The sequence below is a fragment of the Peromyscus californicus genome, unplaced genomic scaffold (genome assembly GCF_007827085.1).
Source record: "Peromyscus californicus insignis strain IS unplaced genomic scaffold, ASM782708v3 Scaffold_14__1_contigs__length_90479793_seg_2, whole genome shotgun sequence".
Lineage (NCBI taxonomy): Eukaryota > Metazoa > Chordata > Mammalia > Rodentia > Cricetidae > Peromyscus > Peromyscus californicus.
Genome location: NW_026294436.1, coordinates 56,164,357 through 56,189,845, shown reverse-complemented (window position 1 = coordinate 56,189,845; position 25,489 = coordinate 56,164,357). Strand labels below are relative to the sequence as shown.

Below are 25,489 nucleotides of genomic sequence, written 5' to 3'. Positions count from 1 at the left end.
TAAACATCTTCAATGCCATATTCTTTAGATCTCTGAGGTGTTTGAAGATCACCTGTCTAAAATATATCTCTGTATGTTCTTGAAAACATACCTAATATGACTTCAAGTTTGATTATTATAGATAACTACCAACCTGCCTTTTTAAAGATTTATTTATTATGTATACAATATTCCTCCTGCATGTTGCCTGCAGGCCAGAAGAGGGCACCAGATCTCATTATCTATGGTTGTGAGCCACCATGTGGTTGCTGGGAATTGAACTCAGAACCTCTGGAAGAACAGCCACTGCTCTTAACCTCTGAGCCACCTCACCAGCCCCACATTTTTAAATTATACATTACATTTTTAAATGATCTGCATAAGCACAATACCCCAAAGAAGAATAGAAACATGCATGTAGTATAACAAAAATAACTTTAAATTTGTATTAATATACCAAAATCCATATCAATGTAAAGTATTTGATGTTAATAGTTGTCTTTTTATCCTATATTCCCATCATCCCCCTAAATGATGACAAACATGTATAACCCAACAAAGGATCAAAAACCACCCACCCCAATTCTTGGGAATGTGGGCCTTGTATTCTCTAGTCTGTTTCTTCTTGTCTGTGGATGATGACATCTTTAGGACACCTGAGAAAATTGAGATAATGGTCAAGTCCTGGGAAAACTAGTCATAACACTGGTTATCTGTGGTGATGTAGAGTGTCCCCAATATACTGTGTCCCCTAATAAAATTTATCTGAGGATCAGAGGAAAAAGCCAGCCACTATATTAAACATAGAAGTCAGGCAAAGGTAGCACACACCCTTAATTCTATCATTCGGGAGGCAGAGATCTGTCTGGATCTCTGTGAGTTCAAAGCCACCCTGGGAACAGAGCTAAGCATGGTGTCACATGCCTTTAATCCCAGCACTAACCATAGAGGTCTGGAGGTCTGTACAGACAGACAGGAAGTGACAGAGCTGGGCAAGAAGAGGAAGCGATGTAGCTGGGCTGAGAGAGCAAATGAGAGAGCAGAACAGAAAGGCATATAAGTGTGGGTATACAGGAAGTAGGTTTCTTTGAAGACTGAGGTATCTGTGAGGTGAGGTTAGCTTGTGGCTTTTTCTATTCCTCTGATCTCTCTCAGGCTTTAACCCCAATTTCTGGCTCCGAGTCTTTTATTTAATAAGACCATTTAGCAATTTGTCTACAGTTGTCCAGTCTCTGTGCAATGGGAAAGCACAAGGCTTATCTGCAGTCCTGGCTAGAGAATTCATGGATCTTGGAGGAGAACCACTGTTTTACTAAAGCAGTACAATCCCTAACTTCATTCAGTCTGGGGAGATGCCAGCCTGCTGCCCAAGGAGCAACATGCCAGCAGACCAATAAAGCCATGGAACACGTGGCAAAACATAGATTAGTAGAAATGGGTTAATTTAAGATATAAAGAGCTAGCTAGCAAGAGGCCTGCCATAGGCCATACAGTTTGTAAATAATATTAAGCCTCTGAGTAATTATTTTATAAGTGGCTATGGGACCATGGGGCCAGGCGAGACAGGAGAAAACTTTCAACTATGACTTTATTATTTATAAGCTGTCTACTTTTTTTCTATGACTGTCTATACCCATTTTCTTTCTTAAGCCTACTCACATTTTTTTTTTTTTTTTTTTTTTGAGACAGGGTCTCTGTAGCTTTGGAGCCTGTCCTGGACTGGCTCTATAGACCAGGCTGGCCTCGAACTCACAGAGATCCACCTGCCTCTGCCTCCCGAGTGCTGGGATTACAGGCATGCACTACCACCGCCCGGCTCCTACTCACATTTTTAAACACCCTGTAACCAGCCTGGATCTGTCTTTACTGCATGTCTCTATCCTCCTGAGCCAAACCTTAAACTGCTAAGTGGCTTTGTGCTGGCTGACTCCACCCCACTCAGGTCAGCTGAGCTTTATGCCCTAAGAGCCTGGCCGAGAGCTGTGTTCAGCTGAGAGCTGCATTCAACCACACCAGCTCTAGGAAGTTGGTGCTCCTGCACTGTGGTGTGTGGTTTTTACTTAGCTTGCTGTTTCTACCAGTACAGCAGAGCCTCTTAAAGGAGCCATATCCTTTTCCCTCTTTCTTTCTTTCTTTCTTTCTTTCTTTCTTTCTTTCTTTCTTTCTTTCTTTCTTTCTTTCTTTCTTCCTTCCTTCCTTCCTTCCTTCCTTCCTTCCTTCCTTCCTTCCTTTCTTTCTTTTTTCCTTTTCCAGTTTTCTCAGGCCCTATGTGGAAATTTGAACACCACATTGGAACACCAAAAAAGTGTGAAGTACTGAAACCCTGTGACAAAGCATGTAAAGCATTAACAGTTCTGCAGGGGAGGCTAGCCTGAGACATGACAAAAGAAGTCACGGTTCCAGGAAAGATGACTGAGCAGTCAACCATCACTCACAGAAGGACTCTGCTAACTTCCGTGATAACCATACAGATCTGCTCGAGCTTTCTGTTATGTCTGTTCTGTGAAACAGTCATGTTTTTTCCAGGTAGATAATGTCAGAACTGAGTTGAAATTGTAGGAATCCCAGACGGTGTTGGAGAATTGTTTGGTATGGAAACTACCCCCACACATATTTGGTGTCAGAAGTGTGTAGGTGGTGGGTATACAGACCAAAAAAGTATGTTTTTTTAAACATTTGTTTAACTCTGTGTGTGTGTGTGTGTGTGTGTGTGTGTGTGTGTGTGTGTGTGTGTGTGTGTACATGCACGTATATTTAGAGCACAAAGAAAGTCAGTTCTCTCCAACCATCATGTAGGTTCCAGAGGTGGAACTCTGGTTAACAGGCATGGCAGTAAGTGCCTTTACCTATTGAGTCATCTTGCCGGCTCCCAATTTCCTCTTTTGAATAGAATTTCTGCTATTACAATTTCTTTATTAACAAATTTATTTCTTATACTTAAAAACTTGGTTTTTGCTCTGGGCATGGTATCACACGCCTTTAATCCCAGCACTCATATGGCACAAGCAGGCTGATCTCTAAGTTCAAGGTCAGCCAAGTCTATATAGTGAGTTTCAGGTCAGTCATGGGTAATTAGAGAGACAGTGTCTCAAAAAAATCAAAACAAAGCAAAAACTCTCAACTTTCTTACGTGTGTGGAGGGCAAGATCAGACTCTTGCGTGTAGGATAGAGACATTCTTGGACTGTTTTCTTCAGATATAGTTTTTTTCCCTAATGATTCTTTCAATAACCTGTTTAGAAGGTCTCTTTATCTCATCTGGGTCAAAAATTCCTTTGCCAAAGCTCCCTTAGAGCTTTTTGTGTTGGTCTGTGCGGCAGCACAGGAACTTGTGAAAGCAATACAAAACTGAAGCCCCAGACACTAACTGGAGACTCCCTCCTCTGCTTTCTAGTGTTTCCCCCAGTTTCCTCACCAGCAAACAGTAACTCGGGGTTTTCCCCAAGGGTATAACAAGGGACTACACGTAGAAAGTTCTATCTGTTAAGCAGATTTCATATCTTGTTTGACCAGTAATTGTTAAGTTAGCAGAAACAGAGTCTGCTGACCCACCTGATTATGCAAGAAGATGAGTCCACTTCCTTCCTCTTTTCTTAGTTCATCTGCCAAACCCCATCAGACTCTGACCCAGTTCTTGAAAGACTTTGGAAACACAAATGTTTCAGAATGTACATTCTGGAAGCCAATGGCTGCTTCAGCCACTGACGATTTTGCTGCTGTTTGGTAAGGGTCATAGTGACTTCTGCCTCTCCTAGCATCTGGACTCCAGAGACCAGGATAGTAAGGAGCAGGCCTGGTTTAGAAGCTCGGGAGGGGGGTGGGGTGGCGGGGGGGGAGGGAGATAGAAAGGCAAGAGACCCAGGTCTGGTGGGATCTGCTTGTAACGCCAGCACTTTCATGATAGAGGAACCAGGAGTTCAAGGTTAGCCTCAGTTATAGTGAGTTCCAATTCCAGGCCAACCTGGCTTCATGGGACCCTGTGGAAAAAAGGGGGTTCTAGAACTAGGTGTGGTGATCCATGCCTTAATCTTAGCACTTAGGAGACAGAGGCAAGTGGTTAGTCTGGTCGACACAGTGAGTTCCAGGCCAGCCAGAGCTACATGGTGATACCCTGTCTCAACAACGACAGCAAGGAGAGGTTTGTAACTTTTTACTACACTAAAGCTTTTTTAAGCTCGGAATTCAGAGGTACCTTTACAGTCCCTGAAAGTCTGTCTTGCACCAAACATTCATACTTGCTTGGCAGCCGAGCCAACCCCTTGGCAGGGTGAGGTGGGGAGGATATGAGAGATAGAGAGAAACTAGAACCAGACTCTTGAGTCGGGGAAGAGGCTCTAAGCCCATCCTGATGTTCCTTATGTACAATTTGCTTTTGTCTGCTGCTGCTGCTGCTGCTCCACGTTGACCCCTTCTCTTCTTATTTACAGCTTTTGCAGACAGGCAGACTGGTAAGTTCGTGTTTCCCTTGTTTTCACAGTGTTACTTCCCTACTGCAAAGTGCTGTGTTTACTTTGTAGGGAAATGTCTGTTCTACCAAGGATCAGGCTTGGGTTCATATTGGGTAGTTCTCTCACAGCAGGGCCTGGAGTAAAATCGTTGGGAAGCCTCCAGCTGGGTTCTCCAACAACCCAAGGAAAAGAGATTAGTGCATACACACATTTTTTTTTTTTAATGGTCTAGAGATTGAACCCAGGACCTGGGGTGTGCTGCGAAAGCTTCTACCATTGAGTTGTAACCCTAACCCTTTTAAAATTTATTTTGAAACAGACATGTTCAGTTGCCCACAAGGGGTCTTGAATTAATTATACATCACAGTCAGATCTTAAATGCTTCCTCCTTCCCATTGCTAGATTATAGCTGTGAGTCATCATCCCAGATCTTTTCTGGGTGAATGATAGGGACTCTCTGGCCCCTGGGCTCCCCTTTAGAAGCCACAGTCTCTCAAAGTTTACTTGTTCACATTCCTTTTTGATCTCTTACTCTCAGCAGATCTCCCGAAGGCTGTGGTGAAACTTGAGCCCCCATGGATCCAGGTGCTCCAGGAAGACAGTGTGACACTGAAATGCGAAGGGACCCGCAACCTTGGGAACAATTCGACCCAGTGGTTCCACAATGGGAGATCCATCAGCAGCCAGGCCCATCCCAGCTACATGTTTAAAGCCACAGTCAATACCAGTGGAGAGTATCAGTGTCAAACGGGCCAGACCAGCCTCAGCGACCCTGTACATCTGGGAGTGATTTCTGGTTAGTAGACACAGGCCCAGGGAGCAGCTGGGATACCAGACCCAGGGAATCTGCTACAGGACAGAAGTTTATGAGAAAGAGGGTGGCCTGATTTCTGGGAAGCATCACTGAGAGCTTTTTTGAAAGACATTTGTCCACTCATTTCCCTTTTCACCCGCTCTGTTTAGTACGGTGTGAAAGGGACAGCTTTATCTGTCTCAGACCTAACTGAGCAAGAGGTTCAAGGCCACAGAAAGGCTGCTGTGAGAAAAATAGAAGGAAGTTCTTGCTTCATAAACATCACTTCTGTGATGCAGTGTGGGAAAGCACGGAGACCACAGGCAAGTGGACCTGCAGAGACAGGAGCAGGCTTGTGGAGTGCCAGGAGACGGGAGCAGGCTTGTGGAGTGCCAGGAGACGGGGCAGGCTTGTGGAGTGCCAGGAGACAGGAGCAAGCTTGTGGAGTGCCAGGAGACAGGAGCAGGCTTGTGGAGCGCCAGGAGACGGGAGGTGAACCCTCCCAGGGAGTGGGGAGGGGAACTGTGTCCAACAGGTAGAAGAGGATGGGCCGTGTGATGACTTTTGCCCCTAAATGAGATGAAAGCCTGTAAAGTAGTTTTAAAAACTTGAAACTAATATATTTGTGGAGGACAGTGTGTGACATTTTGTTATGTGTATATATTGTTTAGTTCTTAGATTGGATTAGGCATATTTATCACCTCAAATATTTACCATTTCTTTATAGTATAAACATTGAGAATCCTTATTTCTGTCCCCCCTCTTTGGAATATACAATATCGTTGTCTATAAACATCTTACTATACAATAGCCCCTCAAAATGCCTTGCTCCTGTCTGACTATAAATCACTACCTGTTGATCAACCTTTCCCCATTTCACCCTCCCCCCTTTTCTTCCCATATTTGTCTTTCTTTTCTTTTCTTTCTTTTTTTTTTTTTGGTTTGGTTTTTCGAGACAGGCTTTCTCCGTGTAGTTTTGGTGCCTGTCCTGGATCTCGCTCTGTAGACCAGTCTGGCCTTAAACTTACATAGATCCGCCTGCCTCTGCCTCCCGGTGCTGGGATGAAAGGCGTGCGCCACCACCGCCTGAAGCATACTTGTCTTTCTATGCCTGGCTTAGCTAACTTAAAATGATTTCCAATTAGATAGGATTTATTCTTAGGGCTGAATAGTATTCCTTTGTGTCATCATGAGATGGTTTTAATTTAAGGAGTCACATGATCTGATTTAGGTTTGTGTAAATATGTGACAATGTTCAGTTTAATAGAATCTATAATGAAAATGCCCTTGAACACTATTCCTATCCCACTCCAATATCTGAAAATAGGAGCATGATTATAGTTTGCTTCAGATCTACCTGGTTCCTGCCCTGAAGATGGTACATGTCAGTATCTAGTGTTTTAGATTCTCCTGTTTAACACCAAGAAGGTAACTTTTAAAAACAGTACTTTTAGGCAGAGTATGATTGCACATGCATTTATTTATCACAGCACTGTAGGGGCATAGGTAGGCATCTCTCTGTAAATTCCAGATCAACCAGGGCTACAGAGTGAGACTGTCTCAAAATAAAATAAGATAAAATAAAATGATTCTTTAAGGTCCCAATGCCAAAGCTACACAATGAATTGGAAGCCCAACTGGGCTACATAAGATTCTCTCAAAAAAATGAAAACAAGCAGGGTGGAGGTGGTGGCCCGCCTTTAATCCCAGCACTTGAGAGGCAGAGGCATTCAGATCTGTGTGAGTTCCAGGACAGGGTGGTCTACACAGAGAGACCCTGTCTTGAGAAACCAAACCAAACAAACAAATAAGGAAACCAAAAACAAAAATACACCCCAACAAACAAACAAACAAACAAACAGAAAAATATAGAGCTGGCAAGATGGCTGTCTTGGTAAAATCACTTTCCATACAAGCAAGCAAACCTGAGTTCAATCTCTGGAAGCCATGGTAGCTTCCATGTGTGGAAGATGGAGCATGCACACACACCATATGTGTGTGTGGTGTGTTATATGTGTGTGTGTGTGTGTGTGTGTGTGTATGACTCCCACCATCAATAAAAGCTAGGGATGGTTGTGAGGATGTTCTTAATGATGGTAGAAAAGTGATTTTAAGTTTTAAGATGTTCTGCCCTTTTTGTTCTAATTCACAAGAGAACACTGAATTCAAAAGATCTTATCTAAAAGCCTGGTGTGGTGACACACACCTTTAATCCCAGCACTTGGGAGGCAGAGGCAGAAGAATTTCTGTGAGGCTAGCCTGGTCTATATGGTGAGTTCCAGGACAGTCAGGACTACTATAGTGAGATCTGACACATCTTAAAAACAAATAAAACCAACCAACAAACAAGCAGATCTTACCTGATGGGGCATGATAGCTCTCACCTGTATGTAATACCAACTGAGGCAGGAGGATTGTTGCTTGCTGAAAGTTTGAGGTTAGTCTTCATTACATAATGAGTCCTGGCCAGCCTGAGCTTCAATGTCACAAATTCCTACATTGCCCCCAAAGGTCATATACTTTCATTTTTTTTTCATGTGGGCAGAAGATTCTATTCAGGGTGTGTTGTGCTCTCAAATGTTCATGTTCAAAGACTGAGATGTTGCAGTACCACCAAGGGGTGGTCCGTTGGGGGAGGTAACTAGGTCATGAAAGTAAAGACCTAATAAGGGAGATCTACAAGAATCCTGTAAGAGTGTGACAATGAGCTTCACTTCTATGAACTAGGAAGTGGACTCTCATCAGATGCAAACATTTCTAGCCTCTTGCTTTGGATTTCACAGTCTTCAAAAAATTGAGAAGTAAATGTGTATTGTTTATAAACCATGGAGATTATGTTTTGAACATTTGTTTATTAAGATAGAGTATCATATAGCCCAGGCTAGACTCCAGCTCACTATCTAGGTGAGGATGACCTTGAACTCCTGATCCTTCTGCTCTACTGCCCAGGTTCTGGGATTATAGACATGTACTCCCACATCTGGTTCGTGGGTGCTTAGTTTATGGTACTTTGTCAAAGCAGCCTGAATAGACCATGACAGAGGGGCTTGCAGGCTCTACTCACTGCTAACACAGTTATGGCTACTTACCTCGCTTCCTAAGATTTGTTCAAAAGTCATATCATTAAATTAGTATTCCTAGACCATAAACACTATGCTTACAATACACTGAAGGATTCAGGCTCTATTCTATAACTCCTATAGTTATTGAAATTAATGCATTTCCTACATGAGTATGGTGTTTTTTAATCAATAAAACTGTTTTAAAATTATTTTAGTATCTCATAGATGTAATGCCATGTTTTCCCTGTGTGAGTCACGTGGGCCTGTGTGAGAGGCTGACGCAAGGGCCTTGGGATTTTGTTTGTTTTTTCTTTTTGAGACAGGGTTTCATGTAGTCCAGGCTTGCTGTATAGCTGAGGATGACCTTGAATTTCTGGCTCCACCTCTGAGGTGTTGTGATTGTACACTTTCCGACTGGGTGTTAGGGATTGAGCCCAGGCTCTTACACATGGATTCTACTGAGCCATATCTCCAGTCTCTTGGTGTCTTACTCTTAGTAAATTTCCTTTCCATCTTTCAGACTGGCTGCTGCTCCAGACCCCCCAACTGGTGTTCCTGGAAGGGGAAACCATCATGCTGAGGTGCCATAGTTGGAGGAGCAAACCCCTGAACAAGATCACATTCTACCAGAATGGAAAATCAGTGAAATTTCATCATTACAGTGGCAACTTCTCCATCTCCAAAGCCAATCACAGCCACAGTGGTGATTACCACTGCACAGGACTTCTAGGAAGGACAAAATACTCGTCAAAGCCTGTGACCATCACTGTCCAAGGTATGGGGACTCTGTGAAGATGTTGGAAAGGGAGAAGAGGAGACAGACAAAGGCTAGAGTTGTGTAGCCCCACATGGAGACCTAGGAACTGGGATCGGAGGCAAAGAGGAGAGCTGTGAAGCCCTTGCCAAGTGATGGCAAGTGGGCTCAGCCCAGAGCTCTTCACTTGCAGGTGGTGGGTGATAAGGCAGCAGTGAAACAGAGCCTTGTCATTGGTGCAGAGGTTCTCTAAGTTCCTAGACATTCCAGACATTCCAAAGAGCTGAGGTGTAACTTCCTGTAATCTCATACAGATGTGGTTGTGGCCACCCTTCAGGAAATGCAGATTTAGCAACATCTGGGGGACAGCTGAGAGATAAAAAGTCCACGGAGGCTTCCTGGCTTACTTATGTGCTCTTGTCCCTACTTTAAGTACGAGGTGTGAGGACTCAGCACTGAGGACCCCACAGTTTATTCCAAATTTCTGTCTTAATGGTGCATCTCTCCCCGTTCTTCCGACTCTCCTGCCAGGTTCAGCGGCTGCACCCACCGTCTCTCTACTTTGGTACCACGCCGCTTTCTGCCTAGTGATGTGCCTCCTGTTTGTAGTGGACACGGGCCTTTATTTCTGTGTTCGGAAAAACCTTCAACCCCCAGTGGAGGCCTGGAGGAAAACTCTGTCAATCAGAAGGTGTCAGGCTCCTCAGGACAAGTGACATCTCATCGTAGGGCGGCAAATAGCAGTGGCAGCAGCATCTCTTCAGCCACCCTGTTGCTTCTCCTTTTAAAAAAGCAGCTTAGAGCCAGGCCTGAGATGTGGTCCTGCAATTACAGTTACGCAGGAGGCTGTGGCAGGAGGATCACCGGTTCAAGGCCTGCCTAGGTGCCAGAGTGAGTGCAAGTCTAGCCTGGATAACTTAGTGACATCCTCTTTCAAGAAAAGAAGGCTGGATACGGAGTGTGTAGGTTGTGTTTAGATGGCTTACCAGGAAAGGGCACCTGTTGCTAAGCCTGCCAACAAGAGCAGCGTTTGATCCTGGGGACCCACATGGCGGAAGGAGAGAACAAATTCCTGAAAGTTGTCCTCTGACCTCCACACATCCACCACGGCAGGTGCACCTTCTCTTTCTACATGCACACACAAAATAAAGACATTCAAATGTACTTTTTTTGTTTTTTTGGGTTTTTTTGTTTTGTTTTTTCGAGACAGGGTTTCTCTGTGTAGCTTTGCGCCTTTCCTGGAACTCACTTGGTAGCCCAGGCTGGCCTCGAACTCACAGAGATCCGCCTGGCTCTGCCTCCCGAGTGCTGGGATTAAAGGCGTGCGCCACCACCGCCCGGCCTTTTTTGGTTTTTTTAACAAGAAAGGGAGAAAGAGAGGGCTGAGGCTTGGTGGCAGAACTGTTATTCAGTATACATGATGTCCTGGGTTTGACCTCCAGCAATCCAACAAAAACCAACCTGGGCTAAGGATCTCCCTTTTGTGACTTGTTTGTTCAAAATAATATAAAAGCCTTCCCTTGTACTAAAAGGAAGTCTAATGACTTTTCAGTGTTCTCCAAGATGATACCACATGATCTTGCCACTCTGATCTCATTTCCTTCTCCTTTTCCTTGCTCATTCTTGGGCATGTTCGCTCTTCCTCGAACACAGCACCCATACTTTCATATACCATCATTTCTGTTTCAGGGATGTTCTTGTTTACAGAGGCCCACGTCCTGTTTCACCATGCAAAGTATAAAGTGTTCCAGGCAGAACTCAGACTGAGGCTTGACGCTCAGGTCAGTGGTGCTAGGAGGTGGAGACCAATGGGAGGCGCTCAGATCATGAGGGATGCTTGTATGCATAGATGGACGCTCTTCAGGAGGAAACGCTTAGCCACCTCACAGCTTAGCAGCTTGCAGTCTCGCCAGGACCCTTACTTGCTCTTGGGCTTCTCAGCCACGCATAGAGCAACACAAGGTCCTCATCAGGAGCCAAGCGAATGTGACCATCTGAACTTGGACTAAAGTCTCTGGGAACTAAATAAACCTTTTTCTAAAAAGAAAAAAAAAAGAACCTAGTCGCATATGCTTTACTCTACAGCAACAGAAAACCAACTGAGATTCAGTTTTTATTCAGATGTCATCAGTCAGGGCGCTTTGATTATTCAGTAGTATAACCTTATTCCTCTCCTAAGTCTCCTTCCCGGTTTATTGTTTTCCTGTGCACTTATCATCATCATCAATACGCTGTGTGCTTGCTTGTTTAGTGTGGGACTTTCCTCCTCCACCAGTTAGTTTCTTTCTTTCTTTCTTTCTTTCTTTCTTTCTTTCTTTCTTTCTTTCTTTCTCCTCCTCTTCCTCATCCTCCTCCCCTTCTTCCTCCTTCTTCTTCTTGAGACAAGCAGCCCTGACTGTCCTAGAACTCACTCTGTAGACCAGGCTGGCCTAGGAACTCACAGAAATCCCCTGCCTCTGCCTCCCGAGTGCTGGGATTAAAGGCGTGTCCACCATGCCTTGCCCTTTCCCCCCCTTTTTCTCTTCTCTTAAGATGCTGACCAGGATCCTAAGTATGCTTGCCCGTGACACTTGTCTTTCTTACTGTTTTCTTGAAGACTTCCAGGCCCTTTTTATAGCTGCTTGCAGATCTCCATTGCTGACCTTGAAGGACAGACTTCTCCATCTCCCTCCTCCTGGTAGCTTCTGAGATTTGCAGTGCGCCCACTCTGTGGTTTTCCCCTCAAATTCTAATGAAATGGTCCTTGAGTTTCCTTATGAGTTTCCTTTTGGGTTCTTTTATCAATGAGACTGAGAACTTGCAAAAGGGAACTCAGATTCTCTAGAAGAGGCTGGGTTTTCTGGCTTCCTGAACTCCTCCGCCCCCTGCTTTGCAGAGGCTCTTTCTCTCTGTGTAGCTTCTGAAGATGTGTGTGTCCTCACCTCCAATAAATCAATAAATGCCTTTTTTCAGTTGCTGATTCTGTCTTTGGGGCTTGAGGTTTCTGCACTACCCCTGTCGAGCTGAGATTTTTTTTTTCTTGCCTTTTAATTCTTTAACTGGCAGAGAAAATGAACACTATCAGACTATCAGACCCCTAGACTGCATCAGTTTAGGAGACCCAGGTTTGTATTCCCTGGTGAGGCGGTGTGTGTGTGTGTGTGTGTGTGTGTGTGTGTGTGTGTGTGTGTGTGTGTGAGAGAGAGAGAGAGAGAGAGAGAGAGAGAGAGAGAGAGAGAGAGAGAGAGATCTGACCTCTTCCTCAAAGGCATTTTTGAAATCGTTTGAATTTCAATATAAGTCCAACATCAGAAAGTCAAAATGGAATGTTCTGAATTAAAGAAAATGGGACACGATAAAAAGACTCAGTTTTCAAATCCTCAGACAGTAGGAAGCAATGCAGTTTCGCTGCTTGATGAACTCGCTTCAGCCTTTAGGGCAGTGGTTCTCAACCTGTGGGATGCGACCCTCTTAGAGGGGTGTATCAAATGACCCTTTCATAGAGGTCGCATATTCGATATCTTGTACATCAGATATTTACATTATGATTCATAACAGAAGCAAAATTACAGTTACGCAGTAGCAACGAAAATAATTTCAAGGTTGGAGGGGTCACCACAACATGAGTAACTGTATTAAAGGGTCGCAGCGTTAGGAAGGTTGAGAAATACTGCTTTAGGGCATATGCTACAGCAATTTGTTCTACATCTGAATCCTGGGGTCACTTCCACCTGAGAGAAAAACAGGCTCACAGATAAAAACCACAAAGTCTTTCCAAAACGCTCTGAGAACGATGCTTCTTTGGGAGAGGAACTTTATAGCATTGGTCTCAAACACAGGAGTGAAATGCAGGCTTTCCTATGTCCAGCGCTCTCATGGGTTGGTGGGTTAGGGTTCCGGAATCCCATGACCACAGCGTTGTTCCTCAGGGGTGAGCCGGCGAAAGAACAGGAGTCAAATCGAAAGAACCCTGAGTTCTGGCGGAAGGCTGGAGAAGAAAAGGAATTAAGCCTTGAAAAGGAAAAATCCCACACAAAAGACATGTTCGTGCATTGGCCGGGAATCGAACCCGGGCCTCCCGCGTGGCAGGCGAGAATTCTACCACTGAACCACCAATGCCAGACGTGCAGGGAGTTGCAGTCCTCCTATTTCAGTATATCTCTACTTCTAGCGTCACTTTTACGTAATCATTCTCTTTGACTCTGTTTTAAAAAGCCGAACCTCGTGTTCCAAGAATTCATTTTTTAAAAAACAAACCCCACACCATTATTTACATCTCTAGCTCAGAAGCTATGGCTCTGTTTGCGCGGCAGCACGCGCCCGACTTTCGGGGGCGGGAGGTAAGAGGGGGGCGGGGAGACGGGCTCGGGCTCGCGCGTGCGCAGGACTGCCCTCCAAACAGTAACCGGGAAAGGTAGCTAGCTACCTTGACTTGGCTACTGTCACCACCCTGCACCTTTAGAATCAGCCGGGGAGAACTGGAACCTTCTGTGTATTTCTTTGCAGCAGCTCTGAATCAAAGTGGGGGATGCGAGCCAGTCACTTTGCACTCCGCTTCTCTGGGCCGCGAGGCCCGAATCTTCTTAGGGAGGCAGCGCGGCTGGTCTTGGCTGGTCCTAGGGCTGGGGTGGGCGCAGCAGGTGCGGGAAGGTTCTTGCCAGCGAGGGCAGGAGGAGGCAGGGCTCCCACAACCGGGTAGAAAGCCCGTGGCGCTGAACCAGGCTGATCCCAGCTGGGCTGACTGGAGAGACAGCGAAAGGACAGCAGTGCTGAGCTGTACCAATCCCGCCACCTCGAGCATCTGGGTCCTCTTCTAACCTGAGAGCGAGAGGCCATGTCTGTTCCTAGGGAAGTGGCACCTTGCAGATAACTTCTTGTTCGAAGATGTGGGCTTCTACACGTCCATTACTCATGCCCACTTGGAGGAACTGTGTTCAGACCTTTTCTGCAGCCTCCTGGACCCTGTGGAGAGGACCCTGAGCGATGTCAAGCTGGCCAAGGCCCAAATCCATGAGCTAATCCTGGAGGGTGGTTCTACCGTATCTCTAAGGTGGAAAGGCGTCTATCAGACTTCTTCAACGTCAAGGAGCTGAACAAGAACATCGACCTGATGAGGCTGTGGCCCGTGGGGCTGCTGTGCAGGTGTTTGTGTTGATAGACAAATGTGAGAAGGTGCAGGATCTCCTCCTGCTGGATGTGGCTCCCTTGTTTGTCCCTGGGGCTGGAGACAGTAAGGTGATCGCCACATTAATCCGGTGGAATGCCACCATCCCTACCAAACAGACCCAAGCCTTCACTACTTACTGTGACAACCGGCCTGGGGTCCTGATCCAGGTGAAGGAGGGTGAGAGGGCTGTGACGAAGAACAGCAACCTGCTGGGCAGCTTTGAGCTCAGTAGCATTCTTCCTAGTCCACGTGGAGTCCCCCAGATCGAAGTAAATGCTGGCATGGATACCAATGGTCTCATTAAGTGTGACAGCAAGGCTAACAGGATCACCAATGACAAGGGCTAGCTCAGCAAGGAGGACATGGAGAGGATGGTTCATAAGGCTGAACAGTCCAAGGCTGAGGGTGAGGTCCGGAGGGACAGAGTGGCTGCCAAAAACTTCCCAAAGTCCATGTCTTCTGTGTAAAGAGTTCCTTGCAAGAAGATAGCCGTAGAGAAAAGATTCCAGAGGAGGACAGATGCAAAGGGCAAGACAAGTATCAGGAAGTCCTGGCCTGGCTAGAGCACACACAACCAGTTGACAGGCAAGGAGTCTGTGCATCAGAAGGGGGCACTGAGCAGACCTGCTGCCCCATCTTCTGTGGGTTTTACGTGGGGCCTGATGTTCCTAGGGGTAGCAGTAGTGGGGCTCAAGTTTGCCAGGAGGGGCCTGGTACTGGCCCCCTCATTGGGGAACTTGATTGAGTGACCTGTCATGATTGAGGTCATCTATGTCTGTAAGGGCTGGACTTGGGGGTCTTCTAGACTCTTCTATAATCCCACCTTATAACTTCAGAGGTGAGTGGGGTATCTTACCCTGGAAGCTGGGAGCTTTTTTCTCATTATGTTTTATAACTGAGTTCTATGTTGTTTGATTTTTTTTTTCTTGCCAGGCGTGATGGTGTATGCCTTTAATACCAGCACTCAGGAGGCTGAAGCAGGGCTGTCTCTGAGTTTGAGGCCATCCCGTTTTATATAGCAACTTCTAGGACAGCGAGGACTATGAGAAGGGACCCTGTCTCAAAAAACAATAGACAAATCCACTTCTCCCATTTAAAAAAAAAAAAAAGCTCTTTTGTCAAGAGTGTTTTATGGTATTTTGCCACTGTCTTCATGTATATTTCATTTAATTTGTAGTTGCTTGAATTGAATTTTTTTATGTGCAATATGGTTGTAGATCTAAATAAACTTAAAAAAAAAAAGTCCTACTTTGTTTTTATTCCAATCAGTAAGTAGATGATGGGACTCAGTTTTCAGAAACACTTTTGGAGTAGATGTTGAAGGAAGACTGTGAAGGAAATCCACAAGGCTATATACAACATATCTTTCTTTAAAATTAATTTGTATTTTTTAAGGGTTCACTTTTAAAAGCTGGGCGGTGATGGAGCACCCCTTTAATCCTAACACTTGGGAGGCAGAAGGAGGTGGATTTCTATGAATTCAGATTTGAGACCAGCCTGGTCAACAGAGCAAGGTCCAGGACAGCCAAGGCTACAAAGAGAAATCCTGTCTTGAAAAACCAAAAATAGGATTGACTTTCATTATTTTTAATTGTGTATGGAGGGGACAGAGGAATGTGCATGTGAGTGCTGGTGCCCTTGGAGGCCAGAGGTATGGGATCTGCTTGGAGTTGGAGCTACAAGCAGTTGTGATCCACCTGGTATGGAATGTGAGACCCAAACTCAGGTCCTCTGTAACAGTAATGTGCTCTCATAACTGCACCAACTCTCCAGCCCTTAAAATAATGTCTTTCTTTTTCTTTTTCTTTTCCTTTTTTAAAAAAATGGGTGTCATTATGGCATGTTCGTGCATACATGCTGTCTTACTTCCTTCTCACTCCTCACTCCCCAACTGTCCTTCCCTATACCCCCTCTCCCCTCCAGCTGGTTTCTTTTCTTCTCGTAGTTTCCCTTCTGCTTTCTTACTACATTATTCCATTGTCCTTTTGCCCATCTTACTTAAGATCTCTTCTTCCTCTCTCACGTTCCCCTTTCCAGTTTTGTGACACACACACACACACACACACACACACGCACACGCACACGCGCACGCGCACGCACACACGCACACGCGCGCACACACACACACGTGCACGCAAACACACCCCAACTCATTGTATACAAGATTTCTATATGGAGAAAACAGGGTAAGTGGAAAAATTTGAGGTGGACACACTGAAAGAGTGTGGTGGTGTGATGATTGTGCTGGAAAAGAGATATGGTGATCATATGGGACCCTAAAGGTAAAATTATATATTGGAAGTGTAGTTTGTCAGCTTTAATTGCACTAAGAAATAGTTTATATTATTGTTTGGTTTGTTTCTTTGCTTTGGTGCTTTTTGATATAGGGTCTCACTATGTTGCCCTGACTGGCCTAGCGCTCACTATGTAAACCAGGCTGGCCTCCAACTCTCATAGATCCTCCTGCCTTTGTCTCCAGAGTGCTTGGATTAAAGGTGTGGGCCACAGGCTGGGCCGGTGCACATGCCTGACTTTTTTTTTTGTTAAAGATTTATTTATTATGCATACAGTATTCTGCCTGTGTACCAGAAGAGGGCACCAGATCTCATTACAAGTGGTTGTGAGCCACCATGTGGTTGCTGGGAATTGAACTCAGGACCCCTGGAAGAGCAACCAGCGCTCTTAACCTCTGAGCCATCTCTCCAGCCCACGTGCCTGATTTTTAATCATGTCATTTCATTGTTCTTTTGGAGACAAGACCACTCAAGTCTTTAGGTATGTTAGAGTAGGTCTGAGGAGGCAATTAAATTTAGGTTGCTTCTGTTTCTGATGAGGACAGGAGCAGGATAGGAGGATAATAACATCAACATACCAGACTGCTTAGCTTCTCAGCTCCACCATAAACTACTGTGCAAATTAAACCCTCCAGACTTCAACATTCCCCTCTACAACAGCATTCCTCTGCATTGTTGTGAGGGCTCAATAGACGTAAGAGGTGAAGAAGAATGTTAGACATTCAGCACTGCTGACAAGCACGAGTTGTTACTAGTTATTATTCTTTGAGTACTAACTAGGTAATAGGCAATATGAAGGCCTAGACTTGACTTTGCAGACTCCATCTCAGGGAAGGGCCACCATCTTAGACTACCTGGTGACCGGGGGCTGTACTCAGTTCCAGGAAGAACCTCAGGAATGTGCCATGACAACTCGAACAGATACCCTAGAAGCAGCCAATTAAGAAACAGGGCAGTAAAGTTTAACAAGATCCAGACATTTTGTCGGCAGTTTATGGCCCTTGCAGGTATCCAGATAATCCTATCAGCAGGTCATGGTTCCACATCAAAAGTCTAACCCAATAGTTTCAAATGTGATTTTGCGCCGAAAGTCTAGACCAATAGTTTCAAATATCCCTTTTACCCAATCCAAAATCTCCAAGACTTGTAATTCCCGGTTTGTGGTTTTTTCCTTAAAAATCCTCCAACCCCTGAGTCTGGGGCCACCAAATTTCCCTCCATCCACCAGGTGGCAGTCCAGGTTGGAACTTGACAATAAAAAGACCCTTATGTGCTTGCATCCGAACCCGGCTCCTTGGTGGTCTCTGGGGGTTTCTCAACATGGGTACAACAGTAACAGATATTTGGTATACCCAACTAATCCAACAGCAATGTCATGAAGCATTAGTATTCTAATACACAGAGCGTGAGTGTGGAGGTCAGAGCACAGCTCTGTGGAGCTGGTTCTCCCCTCTTCCACCTGTAGGTAGTTTTTAGGATAGAACTCAGGTCATCAGGTTCGTGTGCTGAGCTGTCTTATCATGCTCTTATTTAAAGATGAGTATTCTAAAGTACAAAGAGGTCAAACAATCTGTTCAAGGTCATATAGTTATTATGAGAACAGAGAGGGACAGCTCGGCTTAAAGACCCATTCTCAAGAGACTGAAACTGGGAAAATACTCTCCAGCTCAGCCGAGCAAGTGACAAGGATAAGCGAGCATGGCTTCATTTCCATTCAGCTCATTTCACTTCTGTCGGTCTCATGAGCTGTGGGATGCTTTGGCTTCAGGAAGGGAAGTGAGCTTGTGCAGAGCAATGCTACATTGTACTGAGTCTGGCCGAGAGGAGGTTACACTATCAAGTCCCTGGATGGTATTTTTAACTGTGTTGTTTGCCTGCACTTGATCCAAATGCTTTGCAATCTGGCTTTACATTAAAAGCAACTGTTAAAAAAAAGGCATTGAAGACAGGCCAGGAAAGATAGAGTTGCATAGAGCAGCCCTGCCTCCCCTTCCTTTCTCCTGAACTTATAACACTCATCACTTCAACCTGTTTTTCCAAAGAGGGAAGATGATGCAGGATTTCAGAGATTCTTAGCATTTCAATCGCATGCCTTTCTCTTTTAATTTTGAAAACATATGTATTTGTTGTAAACAAACAAGCAAACAAACAAACAAACAAACAAACAAACAAACCTCAGCTTCTCCCAAATGGGTGGTATTAATTTTCTATAGCAAGGTTTAAGCAAATTAAGTTCTGCATTTATTTTTAAGAGGCAGTTGCTGACCATTTTGACTTAGTTTCTTTTAAAATGTTTCTTACATAGTTGGCCACTACAGATCCTTTGGTTGTATGATGTCTTATGACCGAGCCTTTGCATGGCCTTAGGAACTGACGTGACGGAGGCAACAAGGAAATGAAGAAACGAAAACACACACAGGCACATGAACACCTAGAAAATCTAGGGTCAAGGGGGTTGGCTTTTTGTTGGAGAAACCACAGCGCCCAGGCAGCTCAGTGTGTTTATTACGGAGAGTTGAGCAGTGAGTGAGGTTATTGCATACCGCTGAATAAGGAGGCAGGCTTAGCTAATCTCACCAGGAGCAGTCTCTCTGGGGAGCAGTCTCGGGCCTTAAACATCCGGAGGGAGAGAGTTCTGGTGGACATTTCTGCACCCTCTGTCAATGTCCATACTCAGACCAGAGGAAGGCTGAGCTTCCCTCTCCCATGGCCCTCAGCCATGTCAATAGCACATATTCCCGCAGGACTTCCCTCGCTCAGGGCCTCCTCCACTCCCATGGTCTTACTTTGATTATTGTAATCACAACTATGTTTACTCAGTTCTTACAAATGATTAGAACAAATTAAATCATCATACATATCCATTGTTAAGAAATCAAATACTACTTTGGGCTGTTTCTTGCCCTCCTCCCAGTTCCTCCTCGTAGGCAATTACTTTCAAGCTTTTGTTTTTGTTTTTTGCAGTAATTTTAGATTAATAGAGGAACTGCAAAGATACTATGGAAAAGTACTGCATGCCTGCCAGCCAACTTCTCCTAATGTTTAGATGTTACATAACCATGATACGCTTATCAAACTTCAAGAAATGTCATTGGAAAACTGCTATTAATTAAGCTGTTGACTTCATTCGGTTTCACACTTCCTACCAATGTGTCCTTTTTCTGTTTCAGAAGTCAGTGTTGGGTATTGCATCACACTGACATCAGCCTTCCTAAACTCTATATACTCTGTGATAGTTTCACAGTCTTTTAAAGACAAGTCAGGTATTTTATAAATGATCTCTTAATGTTGATTTGTGGGATATTTTTTAAAGTTACTTTTGTTATGTGTATTTGTGAGCATCAGCCCGAGGAGGCCAGAAAAGGTTGCTGTTGGATTCCTGGAGCTGGAGTTACAGTTGGTGGAGAGCTGTCCGATATGGGTACTGACAACTAAACTCCAGGTCCCCTGGAGCAGCAGCAAGTGTTCTTAACTGCTGAGCCATGTCTCCAGCCGTGATTTGTCTAACTTAAAAACGTATTTTTATTAAATTTGTTCTTTTATAGGACATGTCAGCACTTAAGAGGCAGAAGGGAGAAGGATCCCTGTGGTTTTGAGGCCAGCCTGGTCTACCTAGCAAGTTCTAGGCCAGCCAGAGCTACAGAGTGAGATTCTCTTTTCAAATAAATAAATAAATAAATAAATAAATAAATAAATAAATAAATAAATAAAATCTATTTTACATACCTAACAGAGTGCATTTTGACTATTGCCACCCAAGTGTTCTCTTGTGTTTAAATATCTTTTATTTATCTTTTGACAAGTTCATACATGCACACAATGTGTCTTTAGCCTATTCCTTCTGAAGACTCCCCCTGTTTCCTCCCCTCCCTCCCACAGTCCCCAGCACACACCCATTCCAACTTTTGGGTCTTCCTTTTCTCTCTCTCACTGAGTTCAGTTAATACAGTCTGCTGGAAGACTGTTCTTGTTGCCTGTGAGGTCATGTCATATCCAGAAGACGACGTTTTACGGCTCTTTCCCACCCTCCAGCTCTTACATTCTTACATTCTTTCTGCCCCCCGCCCCCACTTCCTCAGTGTTCCCTGAATCTTGTGGGGGCTGATATAGATGTTCTATTTGGGGCTGAACACTCAACAGTCATGTGTTTTCAGCATTTTAACCAGCTTTGAGTCTCTGCATTAACTGTTGCCCATTGCAGAAAGAAGCATCTCCGGCAAAGCCGAGAGCAGTTCTAATCTATGTATATGAATGTTTAGAAGGTAGTTTGACACATCCACTTAGTAAACAACAGTAGGAGGTCCTCCTAGGGACTTCAAACCCTAAGTCATGGGCTTTAACCAGGGTTTACGGTTCCAGAAATGCCTTTCCTGTGGAGCAGGCAGGCCTCAAGTCCAATCTAAAAGTGGGTGGTCACCCCCACAACTTTCATGCCATTATTGCACCAGTGGACACATTTCTTTTTAAACAAAACTTATTTTAATTGAGTGTGTCTGTGTGTCTGTGTGTCCTTGCAGCCTGAATAACACCTCCTAGCAACATGAACGCTAGCCATCAGGGAGGGAATTTCTGGTCAGTACAAGATTGATTTCTCTACGTCCCGAAGCTACAGTGTGTTGTGTCTTCAGCAATGGGGTCCTACCGGATAGCATGGTGGGCAAGCAGGTGGCATGGCAATAGCCTCTGGGGCCTCTCTGACTAATAGCTCATAGAGAGGGAGTCTACCTTTGACACTGTGGTTTTCTTTTAATTACTGTGTCTTCTGGGGGAAGCTGATTTTGTTTTTTCCTGACATGATTGACACTTTTGTGGAGAATAACACAGGAACGAGAGTGCTCAAGTCATCACATTATAGCACTGGGTACCTGTCCCTATATCAGGGTGACTAATCACAGGTGATACTACTTTTAATGCTTGGCTCACATTCCTTTTAAGAGGCTGGGCATGGTGGCACACGCCTTTAATCCCCGAATTTGGGAGGGAGAAGCAGGAGGATCTCTATGAGTTTCGTAGGCCAGACTGGTCTACAGAGCGTTCCAGAACAGCCAGGACTGTGTTACACAGAGAGACCCTGACTCGTAAAACCACACCCCCACCCCCCCCCCCAAAGAATTTTCTGACATGTCTAACATCTATTTTCTTACGTGGTGACTTTATAGCCTCTGTTTAGTGTCTGACCTATTGTAAATGATTAAATGATACAGAGCAAAAGGTGGCCTCCTGAGAGGCAAGGGAAAGGGCACCTCTAGGTCAGTATCAGTGAAAAGGATTGGCCTTCTGAAACTTTACTAAACAGTCCTAAACATTACAATTACCTGAGTATCTCGTCAGGGGCAGACAGCAGGCCTGGGACAGAACCTGAATTCAGATTTTCTAATGAGTACACTCTATCAATTCTTATGTCCATTTTACTAGGAAGGGAAGACTCAGAAAGGTCAACTACACTTCCAACAGTCGACGACAGGAAGAAAAGTAAGTGTTGTCAGAAGTGGGATTCGAACCCACGCCTCCAGGGGAGACTGCGACCTGAACGCAGCGCCTTAGACCGCTCGGCCATCCTGACATGGTGTAGTAAGTTTTCCATACTTTCTTATGAGTTCATCAGCACTGATGACGCGCCCATCACCTGTGTTTCGTTTGCCTATGGTTTCAAATAAAAAGCAAAGCTGGAGAGGTAAAAGTGAGTGACAGCTCTTTCCTACCTCCTACTTCCTCATCACTTTAAACTTTCCATCTCCATCTCTTCTGGGGACCTTTCGGTCTCTCGTCTAGAGGGGCTGCATCAGGCCAGGGAGGATCTCCTATCGGCCAGTTCTCCTCCCCGCTTCTGTCCTAAATCGCCTAACTGAACCCGCGCCGAGTGGACTCTGGGTACTGCCTGGCGGAGCTAAGCGGGTGTGGAGCCCGGAGCTGGGAATGTCGGGCTGTGAGCCGGTGAGAAGGAGAGAAAATGTTTTCTGCCAGGCGGATGCCGGGTTTTCTTATGGGACCCATTTTTGGGCTTGTGGAAAACAGACTCAAAACATGGTCGGCAAATTTCTCACATGTATTAGAGAGACTAGAGGGAGCCACTCGGCGCATTGCGTTGGTGGTATAGTGGTGAGCATAGCTGCCTTCCAAGCAGTTGACCCGGGTTCGATTCCCGGCCAACGCATGTTTGCTTTCGGTTTTGTGTCTTATGTAGGACAGAGTGTTCTATTTTTTATTTTTTAATAAAACCAGTCCCGCCAAATTGGGGCCGACCGAATTAGGCTCCTGAAGGTATTTCATCTTACCTTTTTTGTTTTGGGAATCTTCTGGAGTCTGGAATCTCTTGTCAGAATCTCAGACTCGTACAGGCCTCCGTACCTGAGAGGATTATACAGTAGCGCGAGTTCTTGAGCGTTTTGAAACTGGCCGGTGCGTGTAAGAATCACATTTTCAAATTTTATTTTAATTGAACTAATTGAAATAGGTAATTAATGGAGCAAGCAAATAGATGGAAATATCTAAATGGCTACTCATTTCGGCTACTGAAGAACTTTTTAAGCAGGGAAAAGGCATATGTGTATTTTTGATTTGTATATTTTTATGAAATCTGTATAGATACCTTTTGTTCTTTCTATTAAACTTTGAGTGTAAAATACATTCCTGACTTTGAAGACTAAGAAGAAATAATCTAATTAATTTTTTTGGTATGATTATATGTTGAAATATTTTGGATGTGTGAGGCTAAATAGGAATTATTAAACTTATCATGTTTTTGTTATTGATTAAATTTGTTCTTTGATAATTTCACACGTGTATACAATGACTTGTTTATGCTCACCTCGCGCCCCCTTTTTCTTTCCCTCTCACCCCTGTGATTCCTCCCTTCTCCCTTCAATCCCTTTCCCACTTTCGAGTCCTTTGTGACCCACTGATTTTAATGAGGAACCTGTTTCTTTCTACTGTTTGATCTGGCTGTTAGAAAACTGGCGGTACTTGTTACATTTGTTTTTTAGTCTGCTGATCCAGACAATAAAGATACATTGTACTAACTTCTAGAGTACAGAGACCGCTTCGAAATACCTTTCTTGGGCAGCTGTTTTGAGGCCTGTGGTATAGTCATCCTCGTTAGTATAGTGGTGAGTATCCCCGCCTGTCACGCGGGAGACCGGGGTTCGATTCCCCGACGGGGAGACTAGCAGGGCTTTTTTTTTTCCTTCATCCATATCTCTTTGATCAGTCTTCCTATAAAAGAGGGGCAATCATTTTTTAAAAACTCAAGGCTTAGACTTCAGGAAACTGTCTCTCTCTAGCCAAACTAGTATGAAAGGGCTAGCTATTAATTCATTAAGTGCAGTTACTTAACCCTGCATGTGTCTAGGGTTCAGACATTTTCACACTTCCCGAAATACTGGCCATCACGATAATTGCCACCTATGATGCTGCACCATAGCGAGGTGGCAGCCCTGACCAGACCAAGTTTTGAAGTCCGACCTCCTTTCCACTGCTACGCTGCAGGTGTGTAATTTTGGGAAACAGCCTTTCATCCCTGCAGGTGATGACGCAGAATAACAGAAATGTCCTGTCTGAGCCCAGCACAGGAGCACTGGTCTGAAGATAGGGAGGCTTGCCTTTTGTTTTATTGTTGGTTGTTTTAAATCACTAAGGAAAAGTTGCTTTGAGGGAAATAATTTGATTGCTTCGGCAAGACTTTGTGTTCTACACTTCACACTGGATCCACGATCTCCGAAACCCTTTGCAGTATTAAGGTCCTTCGAAGCACAGTCTCTCACAAGGAAGAATGTGATTTGTACAAACAGATTTCTAATCTCAGCTCTCTGACCTCAAATTGTTCAATTTATTAAAGTTCAAGTTTCAGCATTCGTTTTAATCACTTCGTTGTGTTAAACTACATAACTACACCATAATTTCGTTAACAAATTTTTTATTTCTGAACATTTATGTTATTTCCAGTGGATTTTTCTCTACCTTTCTGGTAGGTCTCTCTCTCTCTCTCTCTCTCTCTCTCTCTCTCTCTCTCTCTCTGTATGTATGTTAATTATATCTATTTTAAATGGTTGCTTTGAGTGTAAATGATTGTATGTGTAAAAGAACCTGGCATATAGTATTTGCTCATACGCTCATTTTGAAAAAAAATATATTTGTTTTCTTGTAATACATTGCAGAAAAATAGAGAATAAAGGAATAAAAGACACCCCACCCTCATCATACAGAAAATACCTGTTCATGTTTTGCTGAATATTTCTCTGGCATTTATTCTTCCAGCGCTGGGAATAGAGCCTAGGGTTTCCTGTATGTTAGGCAAGTGCTACATCTCCAGCTAGCTCCCCTGGTTTGTGTGTGTGTGTGCGTGTGGGGGTGGGGTGGGGGGCACGTTTTGAAAATAAAGTTGGGATAAAACTGTGCATGTTGCTTACTCTTTGATAAGACCGATTTTTAGAGCTGCCTTGGGCTCGTAGTGAAGATGAGGGACGGATATATAAAATATAAGATATATGCATGTATAATTTCTGCATATAGGTATCTATGTTTGTATAAAATCTTTGAAAATACTGACCAGCACTTAAACTGAATCTCAGTGTTAATGGAAGAGGCTACAGAAATGTGTCTACAAGGAGGTACTAGTGCATAGAGGCTCCAGGGAACTCTGAGACCTGAGCAACATAGAAAACGGCTCGTTAGACCCCAGCCCTGATGATAAGGACCCTTCGCTGAAGGCAGTAGAAGAAGGAGAATGCGCGCTTTAATGTTTGTTTGCAGATGTGTCGCGGTTAGCGTCGTGAATTTACAAGAATTTAAACATTTCCTGTTTTGCCTGGGTGACTCATGCGCCAGTAGACCTCAAAACAGTTGGTGTGATTTGTTTTGTTGTAAGAACCCTTAATACTTTTTGCCAGACATGCCCGGAAACGTGGATGTCAGGTTAAAAATAATGAGTAAATGAATCAGTACTTAGGCACGCACGTTTGCCTACGTAAATTATCTAGACCAGCAATGTTTCTGAGCAAAACCAACCGAATTCCCAA

General features: G+C 44.4%; 1 protein-coding gene and 4 non-coding genes across 6 annotated transcripts; 3 read left to right on the top strand and 2 right to left on the bottom strand.

Annotated features, from left to right (window-relative positions):
• Positions 1-3,588: 3,588 nt before the first annotated feature.
• On the top strand, positions 3,589-11,994 carry LOC128109965 (low affinity immunoglobulin gamma Fc region receptor III-like). Of its 2 annotated transcripts, none has more exons than XM_052737579.1 (5): positions 3,589-3,701; positions 4,406-4,426; positions 4,968-5,222; positions 8,802-9,056; positions 9,567-11,994. In XM_052737579.1, exons 1-5 carry the CDS (start codon positions 3,635-3,637, stop codon positions 9,749-9,751), a joined length of 783 nt encoding a protein of 260 aa, XP_052593539.1. In that variant the 5' UTR covers positions 3,589-3,634; the 3' UTR covers positions 9,752-11,994. The 2 variants fall into 2 exon arrangements, with proteins under 2 accessions (XP_052593539.1, XP_052593538.1); XM_052737578.1 differs by having other exon boundaries at positions 4,965-5,222.
• A 1,068-nt stretch (positions 11,995-13,062) lies between these two features.
• Trnag-gcc (transfer RNA glycine (anticodon GCC)) lies at positions 13,063-13,133 on the bottom strand. Its single transcript has one exon. It is a non-coding gene; the product is annotated as a tRNA-Gly (tRNA).
• Positions 13,134-21,955: 8,822 nt separating this feature from the next.
• Trnal-cag (transfer RNA leucine (anticodon CAG)) lies at positions 21,956-22,038 on the bottom strand. Its single transcript has one exon. It is a non-coding gene; the product is annotated as a tRNA-Leu (tRNA).
• A 519-nt stretch (positions 22,039-22,557) lies between these two features.
• On the top strand, positions 22,558-22,629 carry Trnag-ucc (transfer RNA glycine (anticodon UCC)). The gene has a single exon. It is a non-coding gene; the product is annotated as a tRNA-Gly (tRNA).
• Positions 22,630-23,564: 935 nt separating this feature from the next.
• Positions 23,565-23,636, top strand: Trnad-guc (transfer RNA aspartic acid (anticodon GUC)). Its single transcript has one exon. It is a non-coding gene; the product is annotated as a tRNA-Asp (tRNA).
• Positions 23,637-25,489: the final 1,853 nt, after the last annotated feature.